General features: G+C 35.5%; 2 protein-coding genes and 1 pseudogene across 3 annotated transcripts; 2 read left to right on the forward strand and 1 right to left on the reverse strand.

Moving 5' to 3' along the window:
• LOC115996193 (isoaspartyl peptidase/L-asparaginase) lies at positions 1-6,832 on the forward strand. 2 transcript variants are annotated; one of them, XM_031235337.1, is made up of 4 exons: positions 1-44; positions 3,485-3,718; positions 4,485-4,571; positions 6,106-6,832. In XM_031235337.1, the coding sequence occupies exons 2-4, from the start codon at positions 3,560-3,562 to the stop codon at positions 6,568-6,570; spliced, it is 711 nt and encodes a 236-aa protein (XP_031091197.1). In that variant the 5' UTR covers positions 1-44; positions 3,485-3,559; the 3' UTR covers positions 6,571-6,832. The 2 variants fall into 2 exon arrangements, with proteins under 2 accessions (XP_031091197.1, XP_031091196.1); XM_031235336.1 differs by lacking the exon at positions 1-44 and adding an exon at positions 2,402-2,712.
• A 9,432-nt stretch (positions 6,833-16,264) lies between these two features.
• Positions 16,265-17,433, forward strand: LOC115995546 (annotated as a pseudogene).
• A 7,122-nt stretch (positions 17,434-24,555) lies between these two features.
• On the reverse strand, positions 24,556-25,748 carry LOC115997373 (flavonol sulfotransferase-like). The gene has a single exon (XM_031236918.1). The coding sequence runs from the start codon at positions 25,634-25,636 to the stop codon at positions 24,635-24,637; it is 1,002 nt and encodes a 333-aa protein (XP_031092778.1). The 5' UTR covers positions 25,637-25,748; the 3' UTR covers positions 24,556-24,634.
• Positions 25,749-26,532: the final 784 nt, after the last annotated feature.

Raw genomic sequence — 26,532 nt, forward strand, 5'->3', positions numbered from 1 at the left:
CCATCAAGGCCAACAAATCCCCCTTGGATGTCGTTGAACTCGTGGTATTGGTTCCATGTAACGGAAACCGTTATAAAGCCTATATTGATAGTTCTATAGGTTATATAAGTAATGATCCCCCACTACTCAGGTTACTAACTACACCATCTATACTAAAAACCTGAGAACAAGTGGAGACACTCTGCAGAAATACTATCACTACCAACACAATCAACAGCATAAACCAAAGGCAATCCTAAAGACAACTATGGCCGGAGGTTAGTCTATTTTGGTTATAAGCTTACAACGGACACCTCATGCGGTTACGTGTGGCCATCGTTACTCGCCCGACTATCAGGTAGAAGGAAGGTGCTTTTGTAATTCCAACTTCTGTTAGTTGTGTGGCTATCACGTATGATATCTTCATGTCTTACTTTAAATGGTTTGACTAACTTTAAGGCTTCCGAGTGATTAGGACTTAGCAATTAACATCTCTAGCCTCAGCTTCGGTTTTAACCCACCAACAAAAAAGAAACTAATGAAGGTTCTTGGGTTCCAGTCACCTTGTTCATGAGTTTTTCAAATTCAGTTTGGAATTCTGTTACTGACCCCTTCTAAGTCAATTTGGCTAGGTCAGCTTGATAATCTTCAAAATGATGTGATCCAAATCAGTGTTGTCCTTTCTTCAAGAAGTCATGCCAACTAAATATTAAGCTGTTCCTTTGTGTCCAGCGATACCACTCAGGCGCTTTTCATTCTAGACTAAACTCGGCTATTTGCAAGCGTTGGTCCTCTAGAACTTTGTGAAAGTTAAAGTATTCTTGGATGTTGAATATCCATTGGTGTGGGTATTCTTCATTGAACTTTGGAATATCCAACTTCATAGTATGTAGACGGGGAGTTGAAGGCCTGGTTGCAGCAATCTCATTCCTTACCACCTATGTTGTTTGATTAGCTTCAACGGGAGGTCGTCCGTGATTCATGGTTGGCTGGGCAGGAGGGGAGCCATCTCCAACTACCACTTGCAGTCGTGTCTCCATGGTGGCAGCCAAGGAATTAATTTGTTCTCCTATTTGCCCTTGTAACTTGGCTTCCTGCGTGGCCATCTGCTCACTAAGCTGGGTTTGGAGGTTTCAAACATTTTATGTAGAGTCTGAAAATCTAACTGGGTGTCTACTTTGTTTGATATGTTAAAGTTGTGATTTGTGAATTAGGAATCTATTGGTTTTTTTGAATGCTTTTGTGGGTGAGGGGTGTCTCTAAATGAAAGCACCAATAATACTACCCGAAAGTTGAATCAAGAGGCCCTTTTCGAGCAAGGGTAAACTCCAAGAATTAAAGATAGAAGAGAGTAGAGAAAAGAAGACTTGAGAAGAAATATTTTGTTCATTCTCTAAGATCATATCTCATACAGATATAAATACCGCAGTCTGGTAATGAAAATGCTAATTTCTAGGAACGCACGTAAGTGTAGGTTAACAAAATAAGAAAAATGAATAATAATAAAAATAACAATTCAATGCATCACATAATTCTCAAATCGCCCTGGAGGCTTTTTCATGCGTTTTGACTTGCGAGATTCAACATCATGCATGACCACTTCTTCCCTATTCTCATATTCACATTTACCAGCTATCATATCAATGGCTTTTAATTTTTTATACCACCCCGCTTTTTATGGAATCACTAATTTTGGCAGATACTCATTGTCGCGAAAATCCCTACCTAAACAGCTAGACTGGTTGTTTGGGGGTGTCCCCTCCTATGTACTTAAAAAAAGTCATTTACCCTTTTTGTTATTTTTTTTGAGTACTATTGGCTCTATTACAATGTAGTATCTGTTCATAATTACTTTCTCAACCAAATGAAACACAAAGAGCTAATATCGCCTCTACCAAGGCTCTAACCCACCCCCTTCCAAATATATGTATAATAATAATAATAATAATAATAATGATGATGATGATAATAATAATAGTAATAATAATAATCCGTGTTTATTTTATACTTGATAATTTTGTCTTTTGAATATCTATTGTTTTTTATTCCTAATTCCTAAATCCAACCAAACGTGAACTAAACAATGGAATTAAATTCTCTATTACAATGTAGTATTGTACAGCAGCGTACCCTTTTTCATATGGAAGTGCAACTAGGTGCCACTAGATTATAAGATCATTGAAATTAAATATGATACTTACTCATTTAAAATTCATTATGTGAACCATGCTTGTTGTTGAATATAATAAAATAACAAAAATAAAAAACAAACATAACAATATCTATCAAATTCGAAAAGAAGGTACAAAATTGTTCAACCAATTCGAAAAGAAGGTACAAAATTGTTCAACAAAATTAAATGTGAACTTAATTTTAGAGATATATCAATTTATTAAGCCGGTAGAGCTCAGAAGATTCAATTGAAATGGACAGACGAATATCCCCCCTACAGTAGTAGTATATTAAGAGTGGTATCTTATATGTGGAGTAGACATTGGCAGACGAGTGAGCAGTAACTTCACGTGTGGGTGTGGCCGACCATCCAAAACTGCGGTGGCGTAGGTGTCCGCTATGGGTTGGGCTATCGCTTTGCACGGTGGCGCCGGTGACATTCCCCGGGATCTCTCTCAAGAACGCCGCCAGCCCAGAGAGGCCGCCCTCCACCACTGCTTAGAGATCGGCGTCGCTGCCATCAAGGCCAACAAATCCCCCTTGGATGTCGTTGAACTCGTGGTATGCACTATGCACATACATACATATTGCCACTTTTCTTTTCAATGTTTTCTTAGTTATTTTGCCCAAATTTCAACTCAACTTATACATACATAAATATCATCTTTCAGAAATATATATATATATAAAGTGTTACTTTGTATGCTTTTCTTAAATCAAAATTTCTAAATTTAAGATAACCCCAGCGAGATGACTAAGGATACAAATTTATATAAGCTTGGAATCACAAGTCACAAGTTCGAATCTTAATCCTCTTAGTTTGAGCTATAGACAACTTAGACTGGTTTATCTTGGTCCTTTGCCGACTAGAATCACAAGGTGCCAGTGCACACCCTCGCGTAGTTGCTATGGTTTCCTTTTGTCACCCCAAAATTTCTAAATTTAAATAATGTTTTGATAAAATGAGTGGATTCATTTGTACCTGGTGTACTTTTTGAATGGTTATTGGTTACATTATGATATGATGATTCCATTTCTATACTCTCTAATTATGGAGCAATATATTCCCATGATCATTTGAATTGAAATTTGTGTTTATTTCACTCTGAATTAGGCTCATCTAAATTAAACACACAATTCAGTTGAAATGAACAACATCCAATGCAATGAACATGCACATAAAAGTTCTATTAACAAAATGCAATTGAAGTTCAACTGAAATTGTAATGGTTGATTGGATTGGAAATCAGACATATCCTTGGAGTACCATGATGGTACTCTCAAGAGAACAATATTGGTTGTGCAGTAACCATATTGAACTGTTGAGTTTCAGGTGCGCGAACTGGAAAATATTCCATGCTTTAATGCCGGTAGAGGTTCTGTTTTGACAAACAGTGGGACTGTTGAAATGGAAGCTTGCATCATGGATGGCAATACAAAGAGGTGCGGTGCTGTTTCCGGTCTCACTACAGTTGTCAATGCTGTGTCTCTAGCAAGGCTGGTCATGGAGAAGACTGAACATATATATCTTGCTTTCGAGGGGGCTGAGGCATTTGCAAGGGAACAGGTCTGTGAAATCCTGTACTGTTGGATTTAAGTTCTAGAAACTATAAATCGTAGGGAGTTATTTCACTTTATTTTATGTATATATTAATTATATGAAACTATAGATCACATTATTCTTACTTTTAGATTCATTCTTGTCTGAATTAGCTTTCTTCAAATTCTCATTTTTGTGTTTAAACTCTCATTTTAATGGTCTTTACAAAAATTTGAGGAGTAAAAGGAAAAAAAAATAGAGAATAATGTCTGCAGATATATGAGCTTATAAGAGCACACTTTTACTCATATTTTACTAGTATGCCTCAATCTCACAAGTCAAGACCTTTTGTTTTTTTAATCTGCCAATAATTTGATCTTTAAAATTTTTATCATGCAGTCATGGTTAACTTTTATTGTATTCTCTTTAGTTAATTTCAAAGTTTCACTTATTGAAATCCTGCAATTTCTTCACTTTATCGGAATGTCTTTTGAAGAATTACATAGTACAGAGAAGCTCAGACCATAGTAAGGAATCGAGAATAGTTTTTTGTTTTTTTCCCCATTTCTTGATCACCCATTCCTGAGGTCCTTTTCACCTTCTAGCCTTCTACTTAGAAAGATGGCTTTGGTTTATTTTGGCTCATTGCTCTGGGAATTGTAAAGTAATATTCTAATATATGATTCACCTTACTGACTTATTCTTAGAATAATTAGCTCAGAGTGTTCGTGAAATCCTTTTGCTGGTTTCTTTTAAAAAATCTACTTTTTTTTTACTTTTATGCACTGTCTAGGGTGTTGAAACTGTGGATACTAGCCATTTCATCACTCCCGAGAATATTGAGAGGCTAAAGCAAGCAAAAGAAGCAAACCGAGTTCAGGTGTGCTGCTTTCCCTTCTACTTATCCTCTTTTAGCTTCAAATATCTAGCATTTGTACTTTCTTTTGTATGTTGTTTTCATTTGCTCTACTCTTTTCTTTATTTCTTCAGGGAATAAACCTTTATTGTTTCAAAAAGTTACTTTGACTAATAACAACAGACTTTACTTTTGATTTGCTTTTAACCTTAATATTTTAATCCATTGACCTTTCTATTGCACTTTGAATCTAAGATGTTTGGTTATAAATTATGGGTGTTTGGATTATCCATAATTCTTTGGGTTTAGGGTTCTTTTAAGGTTAAGAAAGAATTAAGCGTGATAAACAACACAAGTATTTTACATGGATACCTGAGTGCCCTTTTTTATACTTTTGTTATAACATCAAAAGGAACACATTACACAAGACGAATCATCTGAAAAGATCACACTTGTTGACATGGCCAATGGATCTGGATCATGATCTGAGTTGGAATTTCTCCCATATATATGATCTGAGTTGTTGAGAGAGAACTTTCAATGCTTTGTGATTTATACAAGTAGAGATCCCTATTTTTTGTAGTCCATGTTTTTGGAATATTATAGGAGTTTATGAACTGTCCAAGATATAATCCCTTTAGGATTGGTCATCTGATCTAGCTGTCTTGTCCCAAGAAAAGCAGGTTAATAGTCTTCTTAGGACATAAATTGATCATTGCTAGGGCATTTGGATCTCACCGGTACATGACTTCTTGATAATTTCAATGACTAAACATGGCTAGGCTCCTTGTAAATGTGAACTATTTTGGTTTAACTGATTTTTAGTTGATACGCTATTATGTACTTTATTCCATCTTGCTTGATACAAATTGCCTAGAACTGAACATCACACGGATACTAACTACTTTTGAACCAAGTAATGAAAACCCATTAATCAAGACAGACGGTCTAGTGTGCAGGAAATGAGCATCTTGATTCTCTTTTAGCTTAAACTCTATACCCAACTTTTTGTTTTCTTGGGCAAGTAGATAATTCGATCTGTTCCATATCTAAAAATCAGTTCATACATAGGAAATTACCCCGACTCTATACTAACATGGTTGCAGTAGGCGTTAGGTGCTAGTCAGGCAGTAGACTAGCGCCTAACGCCTAAGCGGTACCTAGGCGGTGACCTATAAAAACAAAAAAATAATGCATGTGTGTGGGTGTATGTCATATATTATATTATATTATATTATATTATATTATATATATATATATCTTACTTCTCTTACTTATAGAAATAAATAAATTTATATATATATAAATATAATAAAAAAATTAACAAGGCTGACTCGCTCGAGTTAAGTCGGCTAACTCTATCGAGTTGGGCGAGTTAACTCGGCCAAATTCGGCATAGTCGGCCGTCAACTCGGCCCAGTCGGCCGAGTTAGGCGCTAGGCGGCCGGCCACTTAGGCGGACGCCTGGGAAGCAATTCGTCTCGGTCTAGTGGCGCCTAGCGCCTAGGCGGGAGATTTTTGCAACAGTGTGTACTAATGCTCTATTTGTAACCAACAGATCGATTATACACAACCCATCCCTAAAGTTCAGAAAGAAGAAACAATTCCTAATGGGGATAGCCAAATCGGAACAGTTGGATGTGTAGCTGTTGATGGTAATGGTAATTTGGCTACTGCCACTTCTACTGGTGGATTAGTGAACAAGATGGTGGGAAGGATAGGGGACACGCCCGTTATAGGTGCTGGGACATATGCCAATCGATTCTGTGCAGTTTCTGCAACCGGTAAAGGGGAAGCAATTATCCGTGCTACTGTAGCAAGAGATGTTGCCGCACTGATGGAGTACAAAGGGATTTCTCTCAAGGAGGCAGCCGATTACGTCATACAGGAGTGTGCTCCGAAGGGCACTGCAGGTCTGGTTGCAGTTTCTGCCACTGGAGAGGTCGCAATGCCATTTAATACAACCGGAATGTTTAGAGCTTGTGCAACCGAGGATGGTTATCGCGAGGTTGAAATTTGGTAATCATGCACTATTCATAGTAGAACTTTGTTTCTTCATTTATGTTTAGATCCCCTGGACATCTTGTGATATCTGTTCTGCATTATCTTTTGTTCTTGGGAGTCATAATTTTACATTTTTACTCTATGCTCAGAAAGATATTAGTCTAATTCAGAAGTTAAGATAGTCAAAGTTTGAGCTCAAGATTAAGCATAGATGCATCTTTGTTGGTCTCCTATAGTCTAGAACAATATGTCACTACCAAATGTAGCTTCCATTAACTCCATCCAAATATAGCTCCAAAGGATAATAAGCTTCCAAAAGGGGTAACTCCTGCCAAGATGGCAAGAGATCCACACTTGTAACCACAAGGTCACGAGTTCGAATCCTTGCCTCGTTGGTTTGAACTAATCAGCTGTGGGTAACTTAGGTTGGTTTACTTTATTCCTTTACAAGGCGGAGTTTACATACCTACCAATGATTTGGTATTTGGTTTCCCTCGTCATCCAAAGGATAAGCTTCCAAAATAATTACTTCCTGATGTGACAATTGTAGTTATCTTCATCATGTTCGAACCATCTCTAAAGAGATATTGACATGTGAGTGGTCATTTGTTATATTTTAAGTGCTAGATATACTGTCGTTGTTGCTCTTAGTTTCAAAGAATTTTTCAAAATTATATACCTCATTAGTTGGCAAAGGTGAATATGGAAATTCGTTATTATTTAGCTTAATAGGAAACTCATCAGTATGATATACTTCTTGCGAAGAAAATTATGAAGCCCTACGCAAACTAGTATGTACAAGCTTTGAATGAGCCTTATAATGGAACGGAGGTGTTAACTTGAAGTTGTGAATCTTGATTTGAATATATCAAATATCCTCTCAATTACATTCTTCAAAGAAGCATGATGAAGTATGAATACTTCAATAACATTTTCAGGGTCACAATCTTGTCCAACAAAGTCTTGAAGGTGATAACTTACACCTCAATATGGAGTTAAAAGCTATTGTCGATTTGAAAATCTACAATCGACTAAAAAGTATTTACCTATACACACTTAGCATATTATGTATTCAATATATAAAGTCATGAAGTATTATTATTAAAAAAAAAAAAAAGAACTAAAAGAAGCTAATAAGCTAATCTTGTAGCACTTTGACCATTCCTTCTTGATAAACCTCATTTGATGTACCCTCCCACTAGCTAAAGCAATTTATGAATTCTAAATCAAGGTTACAAGCTAAGCTGGAATACTTTTTGTGATTCCTTTACCATTATTGGAATATGTGTACTCTCAATAATTTTAATGCAATCTTAAAATGAATTCTTAAAGACATAAATACAATAGTATATTCACGTTTTTAAAAGTAAAAAGTAAACTACAAGATTCACATGTATAACAATACTAGTTTTTTCTACGCGCTTTGCGCGAAGACTTGTGCCCAATATTTAAATCCAATTAGTAAATCATTTTGAAATAGATATAATGCATTTTTTTTAGTTGTCGAAGTTTCGTAGATATTTGAGTAAAATTTTTGTTGTGTATATTAATACAAGAAATTCAAATTCATTGTGATGAATATATTCCACTGTAATTTTAAGGGTACTCAACATTGTATTACAATATTTTTGTCTTTGAAAATGAATAAAATTTGTTTAAATATAGTCTTCTTCTAATTAGAGATATATCACTTATAAATTCATATTCATATATGGATATACATAATATTTGATTACAACTATCTCAATTCAACAACTTCCACAGATTGATATCCAAAAATCTTGTCCTAATTCAACTGCAAATGCATTATGTTGCTGCTCATTTATAATATTAATATTTGTAAATAATAGTGTGTGTGTGTATATAATACAACGTTGAGTACCCTTACTGAAAATATAATTATAGTTATATATATATATATAGGATCGCGTTCAGGTGCGTACTGGCCGTCCATGAGAAAAATGCGGACGAATCACAGCGTGCGACATGTTTGTAAGTGAAAATAGGTGCACACGTGCAAGTAAAATGTATTACAAGTGCAAGTAAATTGTACAATGATCATCAATACTAAGTGCACCTAATGTTATAACTATGTGCACCTAATGTTATAACTAGGTGCACATAGGTTGCACCCAGGTGCATGAATGTTAACAAAGTAAATTACTTGCACAAGTGCAAGTAAAATGTATTGCAGATGCAAGTAAAATGTATTACAAGTGCAAGTAAATTGTACATTGAGCATCAATACTAAGTGCACCTAATGTTATAACTAGGTGCATCTAATGTTATAATTAGGTGCACCTAGGTTGCACCAAGTGCATGAATATTAACAAGCTAAATTACTTGCATTTGTAAGTGAAAATATTTGCGAAAATAGGTGCATGAATATGAACAAGGTAAATTACTTGCACTTGTAAGTGAAAATAGGTGCACTTGTAATTGTAACTAGGTGCACTTGTAAGTGAAACTAGGTGCACCAAAGTTCCAGTTATTTACGAAAATGTCACCACGTCATTTTTTTAAAATTGCCTTTGATTCGTTGATCTGGACACGTGGACGACTGTGGAGCATTCTCATTCCCTACTTGGGCGGTAGTTCGCATGGGAGTGCGCCCCTATATATATATATATATGAGGTGGATCAGGTGAGAACCACATGCTTAGGAGAGGAATGAGGACCCATCATAGCCGTCTATCTATTCAGATCTAATAGATCAGAAACACTCACTACAAGAAAAATGCACATAGACAACACTAAAACGACAACGGTTTTTTACAAAAGTGTTGTCTTTTGTGTAAAGTACTTTTCTTAAAAAAAAAAAAAAACAAACAAAACAAACGTGATGGCATTTATGTAAATAATTTAAACTTTAAAGTGCAAGTAAATTGTGTTAAAAGTTTGTAAACGCGAAAAACTTGAATTGTATATATTCAAAAATTCAAAGTGTATCGGTTACAATAAAGTAGTATGTATCAAATGAAAAAAAGGGGTACAATCTCTGTATAGAAATCTTCTGATTCTCTACTAGAAGTATGCCGATTGGAAGTGTGCCGAATTCGGAATATGCCGAATTGGAAGTGTGCCGAGTTCAGAGTATGCTGAACTAAAAGTATGCCGAGCTACGCCAAGTTCAGAGTATGCTGAACTGGAAGTATGCCGAGTTGTGCCGAGCTATGCCAAGTTTAGAGTATGTTGAACTGGAAGTATGCCGAGTTCAAAGTATGTTGAACAGAGTATGTTGAACTAGAAGTATGGCGAGTTCAAAGTATGTTGAACTGGACTTATGCCGAGCTACGCCAAGTTCAGAGTATGCTGAACTAGAAGTATGGCGAGTTCAAAGTTGACCTGGACTTAGGCTGAGTTGGACGTATGCTGAGTTTGGTACTCAAACGACGTGTTCTTCGGTGTAGATAAACTGCAAGCGTGCTCTCGGAGCAAATAAATTGCAAGTGAGTTCCTCGGTGTAAATAAATTGCAAGCTCTCGGTGAAAATTAGACCAATTAATTATTCAATGGGTCATTTAATTAACACAATTAAATAAATATCAGCCCAATTTAATTAATTAAAGCAATTAATTTATTAACCAATTAAAGCAATCCTAAAACCTCCAGCTATTGAAGAAGATGAAGCTATTGAAGAGCAACTTGGTAGAAATCACAAACTAATGGAGGCAAATATGGTGGAGAGGGGATGGGGGAAGGAAGAATTTGGGAGTAAAGCGTGGGCTAGGGTTGTGATTTGGGGAAAAAAGGGAAAGGGGTCGCGGGTTGGGTCTTATACCCGCGTCACGATCACGAGCGGGTACACGGCCAGGAGGGTGGCTGTGTACCTAAGCCCTCTATCGTCCTGTACACACTGGAATTTCCGTGAAGTGTCACGGGCAGGGTCACGGGCGGGAAGGTGGCTGTGACCCTGAGGCTTGGAAATCATGTTCTGTACTGTAAATACCCGAAATTATCACGGCCAGGTACACGGCTGTGAGCCTAGCCGCGTACCCGAGCCCTCAAAATGCGAAAACGTACTGTAAATCAGCATTAATTATCACGGGCACATTCACGGCCGTGAGGGCGATGCTCTGTTATGCCAAATGCTGTGCGTTCGCGCCAAAAGCTCAGTTTCACCTGCAAATCAGTTCAAAATACCTCCAAAACACTTCTAAACCCATCCAAATCATAAACACCTTAATTCCAATCATTCCCCACTCTCTCAGGAAGTAAAATAATGCAAACCTCACACAAAAACAACCCAAATAACACCCCGTAAACATAGAAAAACTCCTAACTCTATCTCAAACTAAAACAAATAATGAAAATGCAGTAAAATAAAATGCGAAAAAGTAAAGGATAACATAGGGTGCCTCCCATGAAGCGCTAAGTTTAATGTCGCTAGCTCGACTCAACCTCATGGACATCATGTCACTAGTAATTGAATTTACTAGAATCCAAGTAAATGATAACTAAATAGGAAAACTAGTGAATAAACTGTATGACAATGGAATGGGTCAGATTAGGAGTATTGCAATCTTGATGCTCTAACAATCTTAGAATTAGGGAAGGAAGAATTAACCTGGGGTTTTATGGCCAATGCACACAAGAATTCAATTCAGCTGCTTTTGTAATCAATAAACAGAATTAGGCTAGGATTGCCCCACTTTCGTGATGCATCAATCATAACCTTAAGCACTAAAGCATTTGACGGTAATAATGTGTTACCGGGTATATTATTTGTATGTAATGTTGATACAATATTTGAGTACAATGCTTAGTGTGTGTTTTTTAGTCTAGTTCAAGTGTCGTGTTTCTACAAGTGCTTGTGAGCCCTTTTTATCTTCCTTAGTGTAGTAACGGAGCATCAATGCTAAGGACCTAAGCCGTTTGAGCATTAGCCGTTGAGTATTAATGCTGAGGAGCTGAATCGTTGAGCATTAATGCTGAGGAGCTGTTGAGTATTAATACTGAGGAGTGAAGTGCTGAAAAGTGTTGAACGGCTAGTTCTTGCCTGCCTTCGGGTCCTGAACGTGGTTCTGGGTCGAGTGCTGATGCCCAATTATCCTGTCACCAGTCTCCCCACTCCCTAGCCAACGAGAGTGGTTGAGGTGGTTTGCGAGTAATGACGTGTCTAAAAATTGTGTTTTTTTTTCGAACGGTACGAGCATTGTGGCCGAGGTCAGGCCTCGGCCAGAATTTAGCCGAGGTCGGGCCTCGGCCAGTATTTGGCCGAGGTCAGGCCTCGGCCAGTATTTGGCCGAGGTCAGGCCTCGGCCAGTATTTGGCCGAGGTCAGGCCTCGGCCAGTATTTGGCTGAGGTCAACCTCGGCCAAAACTGATTGGCCGAGGTCAGCCTTGGCCAATTTATTTATATTTTTTTTTGTTTTTTGTTTTTTTGTTTTTTTTTGTTTTTTGTTTTGTTTTTGTTTGTTTGCTTTGATGACAGTGGTGACTTGAACTGCATATTTCTTTATCAAAAGCAACATGGGCTTACTAAGTCTGCCATGAATTGCAGCTATGTCAAGGACTATGAATTTGTTGCCATATTTGATGTTGATTTTCAACCCTCCCCGGATTTCCTTAAAAGAACAGTACCATATTTCAAGGATAATGAGGAACTAGGATTGGTTCAGGCAAGATGGTCGTTTGTGAACAAGCACGAAAATCTATTGACAAGATTGCAGCTCATTAATTTGGCATTTCATTTCGAAGTAGAGCAGCATGTGAATGGTATTTTCCTGAATTTCTTTGGTTTTAACAGGACTGCTGGAGTATGGAGGATAAAAGCGTTAGAGGGGTCGGGTGGATGGTTGGAAAGGATAACTGTTTAGGACATGGATATTGCTGTGAGGGCACACCTTCAAGGATGAAAGTTCGTCTTTCTCAACAATGTAGAGTGCCAATGTGAGTTGCCAGAATCTTATGAAGCATACAGGAAACAAAAGCATAGATGGCATTCGGGGCCAATGCAGTTGTTCCGACTTTGTTTGCCTGACACTGTTAGATCGAAGGTAGCATTTGGAAGAAAGGAAATTTGATTTTTTTTCTTCTTTAAGTAAGGTCTTAGGTTCGAACCTCATCACAATCAAAGTTGATGACATAATTGTTGAACATATACTATGAATATGTTAAAGTATATTATTTAAAAGTAAGTAACCCGTTCTATTACTTTTATTAAATTAAATAAATTAGTAGTTACAACAAAAAAATAATACATATGCATTTCTTTAATTTATAATTTGATGTCTACAATGTCTTTATTCAAAAAAAAAAAAGATTCATTATCAAAAAAATTTAAAAAGAAATATAATTTCATTAGTTATATACTTATATTGTCTATATTTTCTACAATACAAAGATTCCTTACCTTCAAATTTATTTTTTTGAGTACTACTGACTCTGTTACAATGTAGTATCTGTTCATAGCTACTCTCTCAACCTATTACCTTCAAATTTATTAATTAATTATATTCACTACATTGTTCATTGTTTTTTTTTACACTATCTTGTAATTAAATATCAAAGTTATACTAAAAAGTAATGTTGTATATTTATTTACCAAGTATTAGGTTAATAACATGGAAAAGATTTATAAAAAAAAAAGTTTGAAGCCAATCATATTAACCACTTATCGAGGATTTGTTGACAAAGAAGACATTCAAATAACCCAATAAATCGATTTAAAACTCATTATTAAAAATGTCAATGTAGGGCAATAGAACATTGTGACACACTTGATGCATTGAAAAGATGCTGAGACGACAACATTGTTGGAATCAATCTTTCAAATTCAGAAAAAGAAGAAATTTGAAAAATAGCTACCGTTGCAATATTCATTAATCTTGTATGTAAAAAATACTTATTGTGCATTCTTTAAATATATTAGAACTAATATAAATTTACAATTCATTTCATTTCATTTTCTACAATCAACTTTTTTGGATTAAAGACAAAATCAACATCGATCTTGACAACAAAAATAATTGGTATATAGGACGTAGTCACTGTTTAAAAATGTTTATGCACAAAGTGACAAACTATTTAACTGCATGCATTGTGATGAAAAGACATCGATGGGTGTCGAATTGCTTTCCTTCTGAATTCTGGGATCAGTTGAGATGCAAACACAAATTGGCCTGACATTCTAAATTGTATAGGATTGTGAATAGAGATGTGTAGCAGGGGAGAGTGTTCATGTATAGAATTTTGAATAGAGATGTGTAGCGGGGGAGAGTGTGTATAGAATTTTGAATGGAGATGTGTAGTAGGGGAGAGTGTGAAGGCCGTCTTGTAAATATAATGTATGTATATATATAACCAAAAATGCCATATATGCATCACAAAGAATTAGCACACCATGCGTAGAACCGAGAAGTTGAATAGGCATAAGTAATACTAATCGGTTCCCAAGAATGTCTTTTAATACACGATAAAGAATCAGCACACCATTCGTTTATTAACCGAACTCTAAATTTTGTTTGTTAATGTTCGTTTAACTTAATAAATGAGCATAAACGAACGCTTACCGAGCTCGAACATGAGTACTTTGTCGAAAACTCTGTTCGCTAACAGTCCTAGTTAAAATCTATCAGAATATTCAAAACAACTTGTACTGGGTTCCTATGATTAGGATTCATTAATATATGGGAATTATTATGTCCATTAATTTCCTTTCTCATACATTCTTATCAAATTACAACTCTATCCTTTTCTTTTAATTTTCTCCTAATATAATTTATATTTTAATATCAATCATAACCATTCATTCCAAATTTATAGATGGCTGAGATGAGATCTCATGATCTCAAATTATTAGGGTGATCTGATCTCATTGGATCTAGCCCCTACACTCTATATTAATTTTATATATAATCAAGTAATATACATTCAGTACACAAATAATGTATTTTTAGTATATTAAAATTGCATATTACATTCATGGTCCACAAAGTTATGTGGACCATGGTACACACAATAATTTGCCGGAATAAGATAATATTTTTGTTTAATTAGAAATGAAAGACATTAACGTTTAACAAAATCTTGTTTATAAAGATATATAAATTTACTTAATAAGTAGAAGATTCATTTGAAATGTGTAGGGGAAGGCTCTTTCTTTCTTTAATCTTTTCAAGATAAGGATATATTTGTTTGGGTAGTACGTGCAACTTCGATGTCTTGTTTTCATCCTTGTATTAGTATGGTAGGGTAAGTGAAGTGCAAATATCATTCAATCACCTTCCATCTCTTACAAATCTGGTCCTTTCATCGCTGGTTAATTTGTTTGTAGCTAAGATATTTTTCTAATTTTTTAAGATTTATTTACAAAGGGGTGCTTTGTTAAGTTTAGAGCGTGTTTTGAATGTTGGACATAATTTTAGCAGTTTAATTTATGGTAAATATAGATTGCTTTCTTGTTCTACTATCCTTCTTCGCATGGGGTTCTTTCTCTCTCTTGCTTTCGGTTTTTCTTCTTTTGTTTTTCTTTTTCTTTTTCAACCGTGGACTCAAGGTGGTCTTTTTTAATTTTCTATTGTTTGAATATAATATTGTCTATTTTGTGATTGACCTATATGTAGATTTTTAGGGAAATCTACTTGTGTGCAATGTGGACCGACGTCTATAGCGTACTATAGACGTTAGTTTTCCTTAAAATCGACGTCTATAATTTTAAAAAAATTAATACAATAGACGTCCGTTCTGCCTTAGAACGATGTCAGTTTTGCTTAAGAACCGATGTCGTTAATTAAAAAATAATAATACAATAGAGTGTATTGATTTTTTTTTATAAAAAAAAAAAAAAAAGAATCGTTTGTTATAGGCAACAACCGACGTATATTCTCTTTTTATTAAAAAATAAAATATTAAATATTACATATTGCTTTATACAATAGCATGTCGAAAAATATTTAATACAAACAATTGTCAACAATTCATTCAAAAGTACCTAAACAATTTCAAACAGTACTTCCCAAGAAAATAATTTTTTTTGTGACTACAATATAACCTATACATAGTATCTACTTCTCGAGAAAATAATTGATTCAAAATATACCAAACAATTAACTGAACTAAATGTAATATTATTACAAGTACTAAAACATCATCATCTAAATGTAATTACTGTGTGTTTGGTTCGCACATGGGAATCGGAATCGGAATGGGTATCAAATACTTGTAATGGTAATGGGTTTTGATGAAAGTATTTTACATGTTTGATAGTAGAGTGAAATGATAATGATTATCAAATTTTGCATGTTTGGTAGTAGTTGGGGAAGCGGCTAAGGAGGAATATTGGGATGAAACCCTTATTTTATTAAGAAATGAGTTTTTCAATTAAAGAGTAATCAAAACCCATAATAGTGTTCTAAACCCTGTCAACCAAACAATAACAATGATTTTGATACCCATTTCTAATAATTGAACCTGTCAACCAAACTTACTCATAATTATTACATTACTCTGTATTTACTTACATTTCTCATGTCACTTCTTGCTCCCACTTCAATAATCTCAAACATATATATATTGCATCACATAATTAGAAAACACCTACGTGTCACAAGAATTAGTACGTGGAGTACTCATCCATGAATTATTGCCAGCATAGTGTCACTACATGCATGTATGTGCAATTATTGCACACTGAATCCCAGATATGCTGTTATATATGTTGTTAACATGCTTGATTTTTTCATCAGCACTGTACTCATCATTTTCTCTTTCCCATCCTCCACATGGCAAGCCCAACCCAATCCTCTTCTGAAGCCAAAACAATTTCAGACATACTTATTGCTGATTTGCCAAGAGAAAAAGGATGGATAGATGATAATAAAGGCTACATGTATTTGTACAATGGCTTTTGGCACTCAACATGGAACCTCCCTGCCCTCCTATTCCTCCAACAACACTTCAAAGCACACCCCAATGATGTCCTCTTAGCCAGTTACCCCAAATCTGGAACCACTTGGCTCAAGGCTCTTGTGTTCAGCATTGTGAACCGCGCAAAGTACAACGTTTTTAACCACCCTTTGCTCACCTCAAATCCTCATGATTTGGTCCCTCATTTGGATGTCTACGCCACTGAAAACCCCACCAACCCAAGGCCTGCAGAATCCCCCTTGTTCCACACCCACATTCCCTACCAATCCTTTCCTCATCAACACATCCACACCTCCTCCTCTTCTTCGTGTCGGATTGTTTACGTGTTTCGCGATCCCAAGGACGTTTTGGTATCTCTCTGGCACTTCATAAGAAAGCTGACCCCCAAAGACCTCTCCCCCATTTCTCTCCAAGAGGCTTTCCACCGATTCTCGCGCGGGGTCTCGCCTTTCGGCCCCTACTGGGATCACGTCGCTGCCTACTACAAAGCCAGTGTCCAATTCCCCGACAAAGTGTTGTTCCTGAGGTACGAGGATTTGAAGACAGACACTGTCATCCACGTCAAGAAGCTGGCGGCTTTCCTGGGCCAGCCTTTCTCTGAGGAGGAAGAGAATGAAGGGGCGGTGCAGAAATCATAGATTTGTGCAGCTTTGAGAAACTGAGGAATTTGGAAGTGAACAAAGATGGGTTACAGCACGTAACCATGTCGGAGGAGATTGTGATTAAACACAGCACGTATTTTAGGAGAGGTGAGGTTGGGGATTGGAAGACCCACCTTACACAGGAAATGAAGGACGTTCTAGACCAAATCACTGAGGAGAAATTCAAGGAATTGGGGTTAAAGCCATTTCAGCATCCGGACAAAACTACTGCATAATATATATAGTGCTATTTTCTGGGGTTATATATATATATTGTTCCTGTTTTCATCTCAAGCCCATTTGTGCTAGTTTTTACTTTTAACCCCGGAATTCAATCAATCGTTATACCTTGCACCACGGTGCACATAGCAATGTGCACCACGTACATAAAACGACGTAGTTTCGGTGTTAGTAGACGCGGACGCGAATGACTCAGGAAATTCATTATCTATAATACACATAATCATTATCTATAATACACAGAACGTTTGCTTAGAATACACAGAACATTTGCCCATAATACACAGAATATTGACACAAAATACACAGATGTTAGTGGACGCGAATGACTCCAGGGAATTCATTATCTATAATACACATAATCATTATATAGAATACACAGAACGTTTGCCTAGAATACACAGAATGTTTGCCCATAATACACAGAATATTGATGCCCATAATACACAGAACTCATCCTTCTAACATTCGAATGCACAAATTAAACACATCACAACTTGTGTTAATAACATGAATACACATAATATTTACACAAAATACACAGAACTCATCATCCTAAACATTCGAATGGACAAACACATCACAACATCTGTTACTAATATGAAATCACAACATGTGTTACTAACATGAATACACATAACGGTTGCCTATAATACACAGAACGGTTGCCTAAAATACACAGAATGATTACCCGGAATACACAGAATATTAACATAAATACAAAGAACGGCCGAAACGGGAAACGTGATTTCCAAAAAAAACGGACGATTAGTTTACAATGCTCAAAACGACGTCGTTTAAGTACGTGGTGCACATTGCTATGTGCACCGTGGTGCACAGTATAATTTGCCGAATTCAATAATAATGATGGACTTGGATTCTCAAATATTGAGAATTATCTTTAAATAAACTAGTATTTTCGCCCGTGCGTTGCATGGAATGAATTTGTTATAATATTTAAAGGATATTTGGATCAATATACAATTATATATATTATAACATCGAATATTATATAGCGCAATTGATGAAATTGATTGGATCGATTATGTTTTCTGATGTTTTCCTTTGAATTAGAACAAATAATTGTCCTATTACCCAGGTATGGATAAATTTTTTTTTATTGTATATTGAGATAATAAAAATAAAGATGAAATTATAAAAAAATCTAATATTGAACGTGTACATTTATTTGATTATAAGATTAGTACAAAAATATTACTCAATTAATTGAATAATATATGACTTGTTTGTCTAAAATTATCTTAAAAAGATCTAAAAGTAACATGACTTATATAATTATATTATTACTAAAATAAATATGAGAAAATGAGAAATAAATTAATTATAATTATTATAAAAATAAATTCAACGACCAATGCTTAGGTTATCATAATAATTATTAGGGAATTATTATTAGTCAATTACACTAATATATGTGTAATTATACTTTTATACTTTAGGTATATTCATTTTCACCATATTGCATTTAGTTTTATCTTCCTCCTCCATATTTGAATGAATTAATTTTGATTATTATAAAAATCTAACAACTCATGTTCAATTAATTTTTTTAAAGTTTAAATAACTTAGAGTTTTCTAAAGGAAAATACTATTAATTATTAAAGTTTTTAAATAATTTTCAGTCAATTAGTAATATCCTTTTCTTTTCCCAATAAATGATTTTACTTTTATTAATAGTGTTGATACGTGAGTATACATATTATCAATTAATAGATATTAGTTAATTTCTATTTTACATTTTCTTAACAAATAAGCTTTATTAATTATTTGACCAATAAAATATTTAATTAATTGACTACAAAAGTTTAGCCGAGGAATGAAATTGGGGGATTTTACTTTTATATATAGTATAGAATATAGATTACGATATTTTTATATTTTAAGTCAATTAGTAATATCATTTTTCTTGGAATAAGGGTCAAATAAGCCACTGAACTACACACAAAACTGCAATTAGGCCATTGAACTCAAAAAGAATGCAATTGGATTCCTAAACTACATAAACTCATGCAATTAAGTACAAATTGACATGTTTTCAAAAAAAAAAAATCTAAATTGACCTGTTTACCTACAATTGTGATGGCATGGTGGTTACTATTTTTAAAATAAAATTTTTAAATTATTTTAATTAAAATAATTAAATAATATAATAATAATAATAAAATTAAAAAAAACAGACGTCTCCGGCAGTTCTTCTATTTTTTTTTTTTAATTATTAGTGCCGATTGTTATGTGTAAATTAATATTAGGCAACCTTATCTATGAAAAATGAAAAGAATTACGTAGTAATATTTACCTAATTTTCGTTCCATTTTTAATTGATGGTGTAGAATATTATTATTGAAATATTTCCGTTTCATTTTTAATTTTCGTTCCTTTTTTAATTTATCTTTAATATTGTTTAAAATATGCCTTTATTATTGATGATGTAGAATGTTTTCTTTTTTTAATTAAATTGCAATGATCTGACCATTTCCTTTATGATGCATAAGTCTACTACAAAACTCAAAAAAATTGAAATTGAAAAAAATACAAATCTACTTTATGACAAAACTTAGGGGTGTAGTCAATCAAGACTTTTATAAACTTTAAAATAATTTTAAAGACTTTAAAAGTTTGGTGGCATTCAATCTGGACTTTTAAAAACTCTTTAAAAATTTGCTAGTATTGAACTTTTAAAAACTCATTAAAAGTTTATTGGTATTCGATTCAAGCTTAACATAGTTTACTCGTATTAAAAATTTTATTGAATTCTCACCTTGGTTGGGCTCTGCAGTTGCCATGACTACGGTGTTCCCTGGTGGTTATGAAGCATTTCGTGTCGAGATTATGGGTAGCTACAAGTACGAATGCAACGTAAATGTAGTATGTGGGAATAAATATTGTATACTTTAGTAACATATATATATATATGTACTATGCAATTGTGCATACTTCCATGTATGCTACATCATGATTGGTTGCAGGTTTCTTGTGGTCCTATTACTACAATTATTTCTTTTGCCATTTTACCCTCTTTTATTTATGCAAACTTAGTTTATCCATGAATACCCCAAGTCAATTAGTTCCATCATTAATGCTTTCATTGAAAACTCGGCGTCCAAGATTGAGCTTGCTTTCCACTTCCAGTTCATGGCTATCTCGATCAACAATGGAGAGGTCCACCTCTCACAATTCTCGCGACCAATATCACCCCAGGAGGAAATAACTCGAACGTAGCCCCGAGCCGATGGGGAGATCTCTGGGATCGCTTGAATAACAATTAGGACAAGGAGCTGGCCCTAGACCCCATGCTCCGCCTCTAGCCAAATCCTTGTGGGCCCCGGGCCCATGCTTCGCCACTTGCCAAAGCCCCATGGACGTCCCCAAGCCTTCGCTCAGTCAACCCCGCTGGCCCCAGACACCTATGCTGAACCAAGGTGGGTTGCCAACCCCGAGCCTCTATGCTCTGCCACTCTCCGCCACATAATGGGCCGTGATGGTACTCAACAAATTGGGGAACAAAATCCAGGATCAGTGCCACCTAATCAAGTAATTGGGTCTGTCAAGCTAAGGGGCACCAGGCAAGTCTAACCCATCCACAACCTAAGGAAACCTCCCTTCCTCCGGAGCCGAGAGAGGAGCCCATTATTAAGGAATAATATTTTCATTCCTTTAAGTCTAGGCTGAACTGTTACTGGCATCTCCCTATATATACATGTATTCTGTCACGGCATCTCCCTATATATACATGTATTCTTCTGTGACAGAGAAATTTTTTGGGTGATTAATCCCCAAAATGGTTTGCTCCATTCACATAGGTGGGGATTGAACCCCCAACCTCATGCTTAAGGGACGAGGTACTGAACTACCACGCCAACCATGTTGGTTGTCCCTATCTTATCCCTCTCACTGTAATAGCGATGAATACAATGCTACCTCATTGTTGGAGCAAGTGTCGACCTTCACTTTGTCTCCTTGCGATGGTGGTGTCAACGAAAAGCAACTGGTCAAACAGTTGAAGGTCTAAATTTATATAGAAGTATTTCTTTATGAGTTTTATTGTTTTTTAGATGAAGGTCTCCTAATACAACAAGAAGGACAATGGTTAATGGATACGGAAATTACCTAAATGTCTTCAAGAAACCTTAGAATTAAATGAATACTTAATACTTCGTCAATAGAGTGGCGAAATACACACAACTAGTCAGACAATAAAAGTACTACTATATCTTAAAAAGTTAATAATGAGAAATGACATTTATATATAATGACATAATAACTAAAGGACTCAAATTATTACAACTTCTTCTTGAAAATTTTAAAAATATGGTAAGTCCTTGCCGACAATTTTTAAAACATAGAACCACACATCTTATTAATCACATGCCTAATTTCTTCATTAGCCTTTGAAACACCATTATCTAATATCTATATGCTTTATTGGTTACGATTCTCAATTCCTTATCTCTTTCCCATCCACATGGCAACCCCAACCCAATCCTCTACTGATGCAAACAATTTTAGATGATCTGAGTTGCCGGCCATGAGAAAGAGGAAGGGTAACTGATCAACACATTCATTTAATTTCTTCTCAATCTAATTAAGCTAAGGATAAAATTTTATCAATAATGAATTCAGACTTTAAAAGTCGAAATAAAAATTCTCTAGAGATAAAAACCAAAATTAACACAGAAAATCATAACTAACCATTGTGATCAACATGAATCATTCAGTTAAGCACAAACAACATGTTTAGTTTTTTTAACGGTTATACCCCTGGTTTATGTCCGTTTTTTTTGTTAATTTTTGTTGTACCTTGTGCTATAAAAGTTGTACTACATAATTTTTTGAACAAAAATGTCCCTACCGTTATAATTTCTGTTATCTTTTCACATTATATTTACCATGCACATGCACACACAATATTAATTAATAAATACTAGTAATAAATTGAATTTTTCAACAATGAAATTGTGAATTCATAAATTTTCCCTTCCTTCAAGAGTTTATTGAATTTTTCAACAAATTCTTTTGGGATAAATGGTTGCAAATTCCCTAAGGGAGTCACCCATAAATATTAATTAATAAATACTCGTAATAATTTGTGGAGGGATGAATATGATAAGATAATATTCATGCTCTGCTCAACTAAACCAAACTAAGCCTTATTAGATTTCCCCATCATGTCTTCAGATTATCTTAATCCACTAACTAATAAAGAAATGTTAAGGTAATGAGTTTATCAATCAAATCTTAATCAGTTAGTTGAAAATAAATAATCATAATGAAATACTCAGCAAAACAGAAATGCACTTCTGTAAGTCAACTAAATTGAGCACATGCCTTTGTATATATTTTTCGTGATAGTGTCTTTGGCATGAGATGATTTCGATTACAAATCAAATGAGTCCAACATTTATTTGTTTTTTACAGGCAAGCCAAGTTCATTATGTTTTTTTTTTTTTTTTTTAAGATAAACCAAGTTCATTATGTTTTAAACACTCCATGTGCAAAGAAATGCAGCCTTTCAACACTATTACCGGGTATGTTTTAAAGCTTTTTCTGCTCTATTCAATATGCTTAGTTGAAGTTGTTAGGCACAAATATGAAACATATATGTGAAGAGGTGTCTCATGGATCACTTCACTCAAATTGAAGTTCCTAAGAAACTTAGAGGTGATGTGATAAAGAAAGAGAAGTGATTTTCCTTATATGGGTACAGTCAGAGGAAAAGCTAAAAACTCAAAAAAAAAAAAAAAAAAAAACAATACTTACAACATATATCAGAGACTATGGCAAACTAAATAGAATATATTGCTATTCTCTGATTAAACAGTACACTGGTTAAAACTACATCTCTTTAAAAGAAGCAAACTCTTTAGAGCGACCGTTGAACAGCTTTGTTGCATCATGAAATAAACATTCTATACTGTTGACTCCCATTGCCTTTTCACTTTCAGATACGGTAGATGTTCCGCGCCAACCAAGCACGAATCGTGCTTTCCTTCTGAATTCTGGGATCAGTTGAGATGCAAACACAAATTGACTGTATAGGATTGTGAATAGAGATGTGTAGCAGGGGAGAGTGTGTATAGAATTTTGAATAGCGATGTGTAGCGGGGGAGAGTGTGTATAGAATTTTGAATGGAGATGTGTAGTAGGAGGGAGAGTAATTAGATTAGACTCCTATATTGTAATTAATGATTACAATCTCTATAAAGATTTACCTCTGCGAACACGTTTCATCTCTTTGGAAAAGAAACACACAACAAATCCAAATTGGTTCAGGTGCTGGCCCAGGGGGAATCATCACTTGTGGGAATCAAACCTGGGTGTGCCCGGAATTCTGTCTGCCTCACAAAGAGAGCTCACTTGCCACTTGAGCTACCCCATTGGGTTAATCCCCTGGCTTTATTATGATAAGAGATTATTTCTTTTACCATTTTACAATTATTCCTTTTACCATTTTACCGTCTTTTATTCATATGAATTTAGTTGATCCACGTACACCCCAGGTCAATTAGTTCCATCATTAGTGCTTAGAGCTCGACGTTTAAGCTTGAGCTCGCTTTCTACTTCCAGACCACGACTATCTCGATCAACAATTCTCGCGACTCCTACCACACCAATATAATATCACCCCAGGCGGAAATAATCTGAATGGAGCCGTGAGCCGATGGGGAGATCTAAGGGATCGCTTGAACAATAATTAGGATGAGGAGTTGGCCCTGGACCCATGCTCAGCCGCTAGCCAAAGCCTTGTGGGCCCTGGGACCCATGCTTTGCCACTTGCTAAAGCCCCATGGACCCCAGGCCCCTTGCTAAGTCAACCCTGCTGGTCCTAGACACCTATGCTGAACCGAGGTGGGTTGCCAGCCTCGAGCCTCTATGCTCTCCCACTTTTCGCCACATAATAGGCCGTGATGGTACTCAACAAATTGGGGAACAGAATCCAGGATCAGTGCCACGTAATCAAGTTAGGTGTGTCAAGCTAAGGGGCACCGGGCAAGTCCACCCATCCACAACCTAAGGAAACCTCGCTTCCTCTAGAGCGCCCACAAGTTTTTTAGTTTGTCCCAAAATGGTGTACTCTTTCCAAAAGTTTACATCACCATCATTCTACTTTTCTCAATTTAACCTTATGACTTTTATTTGCAAAAGTGAAAAAATGAAGACATAATTGGAAAACAAATCACATTTACTTTAATTTCTTAAAAAGTAAGCAAAAAGAAAATGAGACAATCAATCCAAGAGGGAGGAACCATCATATTTTTATTTTTAGGTGACAAGAAAAATACACAATCACCCGTATCTTGTATCTTGGATCATTCAATCAGTTTTAACCAGGGGCACAAATGTTGTCAAACCAACTTCATTGAATTTATCATCTGTTATTTGGTCCAGAATTTCCCTCATCTCCTCCGAAAGATGATTCTTGGAATCCCCAATCTCACCTTTCCTGAAAAACGCGTTGTTTATAACACTTACGGTACTCCCCGTCGGAAGCTTTCCAATTAATAATGACCCATTTTTGTTCACTTCCAAATTGCTCAGTTTCTCAAAGCTGCATAAATCTGTGATTTTCTGCACCACCCCTTCATTTTCTTCCTCCTCAGAGAAAGGACAGCCCACGAACTCTGCTAGCTTCTTAACGTGAAAGACAGCTTTTGTCTTCAAGTCCTCGTACCTCACGAAAAATACTTTGTTGGGGAATTGGATACTAGCTTTGTAGTAGCTGGTGACGTGATCCCAATAGGGGCCGTAAGTTGAGGCGCCGCGGGAGAATTGGTTGAAAGCCTCTTGGAGAGAAATGGGAGACGAGTCTTTTGGCCTCAGTTTGTTAAGGAAGTGCCAGAAAGAAACAAAAACGTCCTTTGGATCTCGAAACACGTACACGATCCGACACGAAGAGCTGCGGATCTGTTCAGGCAAGGATGAGTAGGCAAGGTGGGTATGAAACAAGAAAGATTGTGGAGGCCTGGGGTTTGTGCGATTGGTAGAGGCGTAAGTCTCTAACCAGGGGACCAACTCATGAGGGTTTGAGTTGAGCAAAGGGTGCATCATATCGTCAACGTTGTATGTTGCCCGGTTCACGATGCTGAAGAGAAGAGCCTTGAGCCAAGTGGTTCCAGATTTGGGGTAGCTGGCTAAGAGAACATCATTGGGATGTGGTTTGAAGTGTTGTTGGAGTGCTAGGAGGCCATGGATGACCCATGTTGGGTACCAAAACCCATTCAGCAAATGAATGTCTTCATCAACTGGCAACTCAGTAATAAGTGTTTCTGAAATTGCTTTGGCTTCATCACTAGAGGATTGGTTTGGGGTTGCCATTATGCGCGGATGGATGGATGGTAAAGAGATAAGGAGTTGAGAATCTTATGTAACTAATAAAGCATATACATATACATATAAAGAGTTAAGCATGTTTCTTGTATTCCACATCATACACCAAACACAATTAGTAAATGCATTGGGATATATCTTTAAAAAAAATTTTTGAAAAGTGGGACTTGCATTTTTTATATGATCAACACCAAAAACGCGTGTCTCACAAATGATTTTTTTTTCTATGGTTGTTCAAAATTTAAATCTTCCCTATTTTTGTCCAACAAGTATAAAAAAAAATCTCTCATTTAAGTCAAATTATCTCAATAATTGTGCTATGTCGGCAAGAACTTATCATAGAGTTAATTCCATCAAAGGTCCCTTGTCTTTGGTGTCAATTCTAAATTTAGTCCTAAACTATCGTTTCTTCCATTTAACATCTCGGACTATTATTTTATGGACACTTTTAGTCCTTTACATGAATTTTCTTATTTTTAGCAAGGACATTTTTCTATTTTCATATTTTTCTTTTGTTATTTTTCGGTTTCAAGCGGTTTAAATTGTTTAGGACTTTAGGTAGCGTCTGATTTTTAGTAATCATATTTTTCAACCAGTTTTTAGTCACGTCCTAAACCAATTAAACCGGTTGAAACTAGACAAATAACAAAAGAAAAATATGAAGAGACAAAAATGCCCTTACTAAAAATAGAAAAACTCATGAGAAGGACTAAAAGTGTCCAAAAACTAAGAGTCTGGGGTGTTAAATGGCAAAATCGATAGTCTGGAATTAAATTTGGAATTGCCACCAAAGACAAGCGACCTTTGGTGGAATTAACCCACTTATCATATTTTGAAAAATTATATTTTAGATCCTTAATTATTATTATTATCAAACAGCTTGT

Source organism: Ipomoea triloba, chromosome 11 (genome assembly GCF_003576645.1).
Source record: "Ipomoea triloba cultivar NCNSP0323 chromosome 11, ASM357664v1".
NCBI classification, from domain to species: Eukaryota; Viridiplantae; Streptophyta; class Magnoliopsida; order Solanales; family Convolvulaceae; genus Ipomoea; species Ipomoea triloba.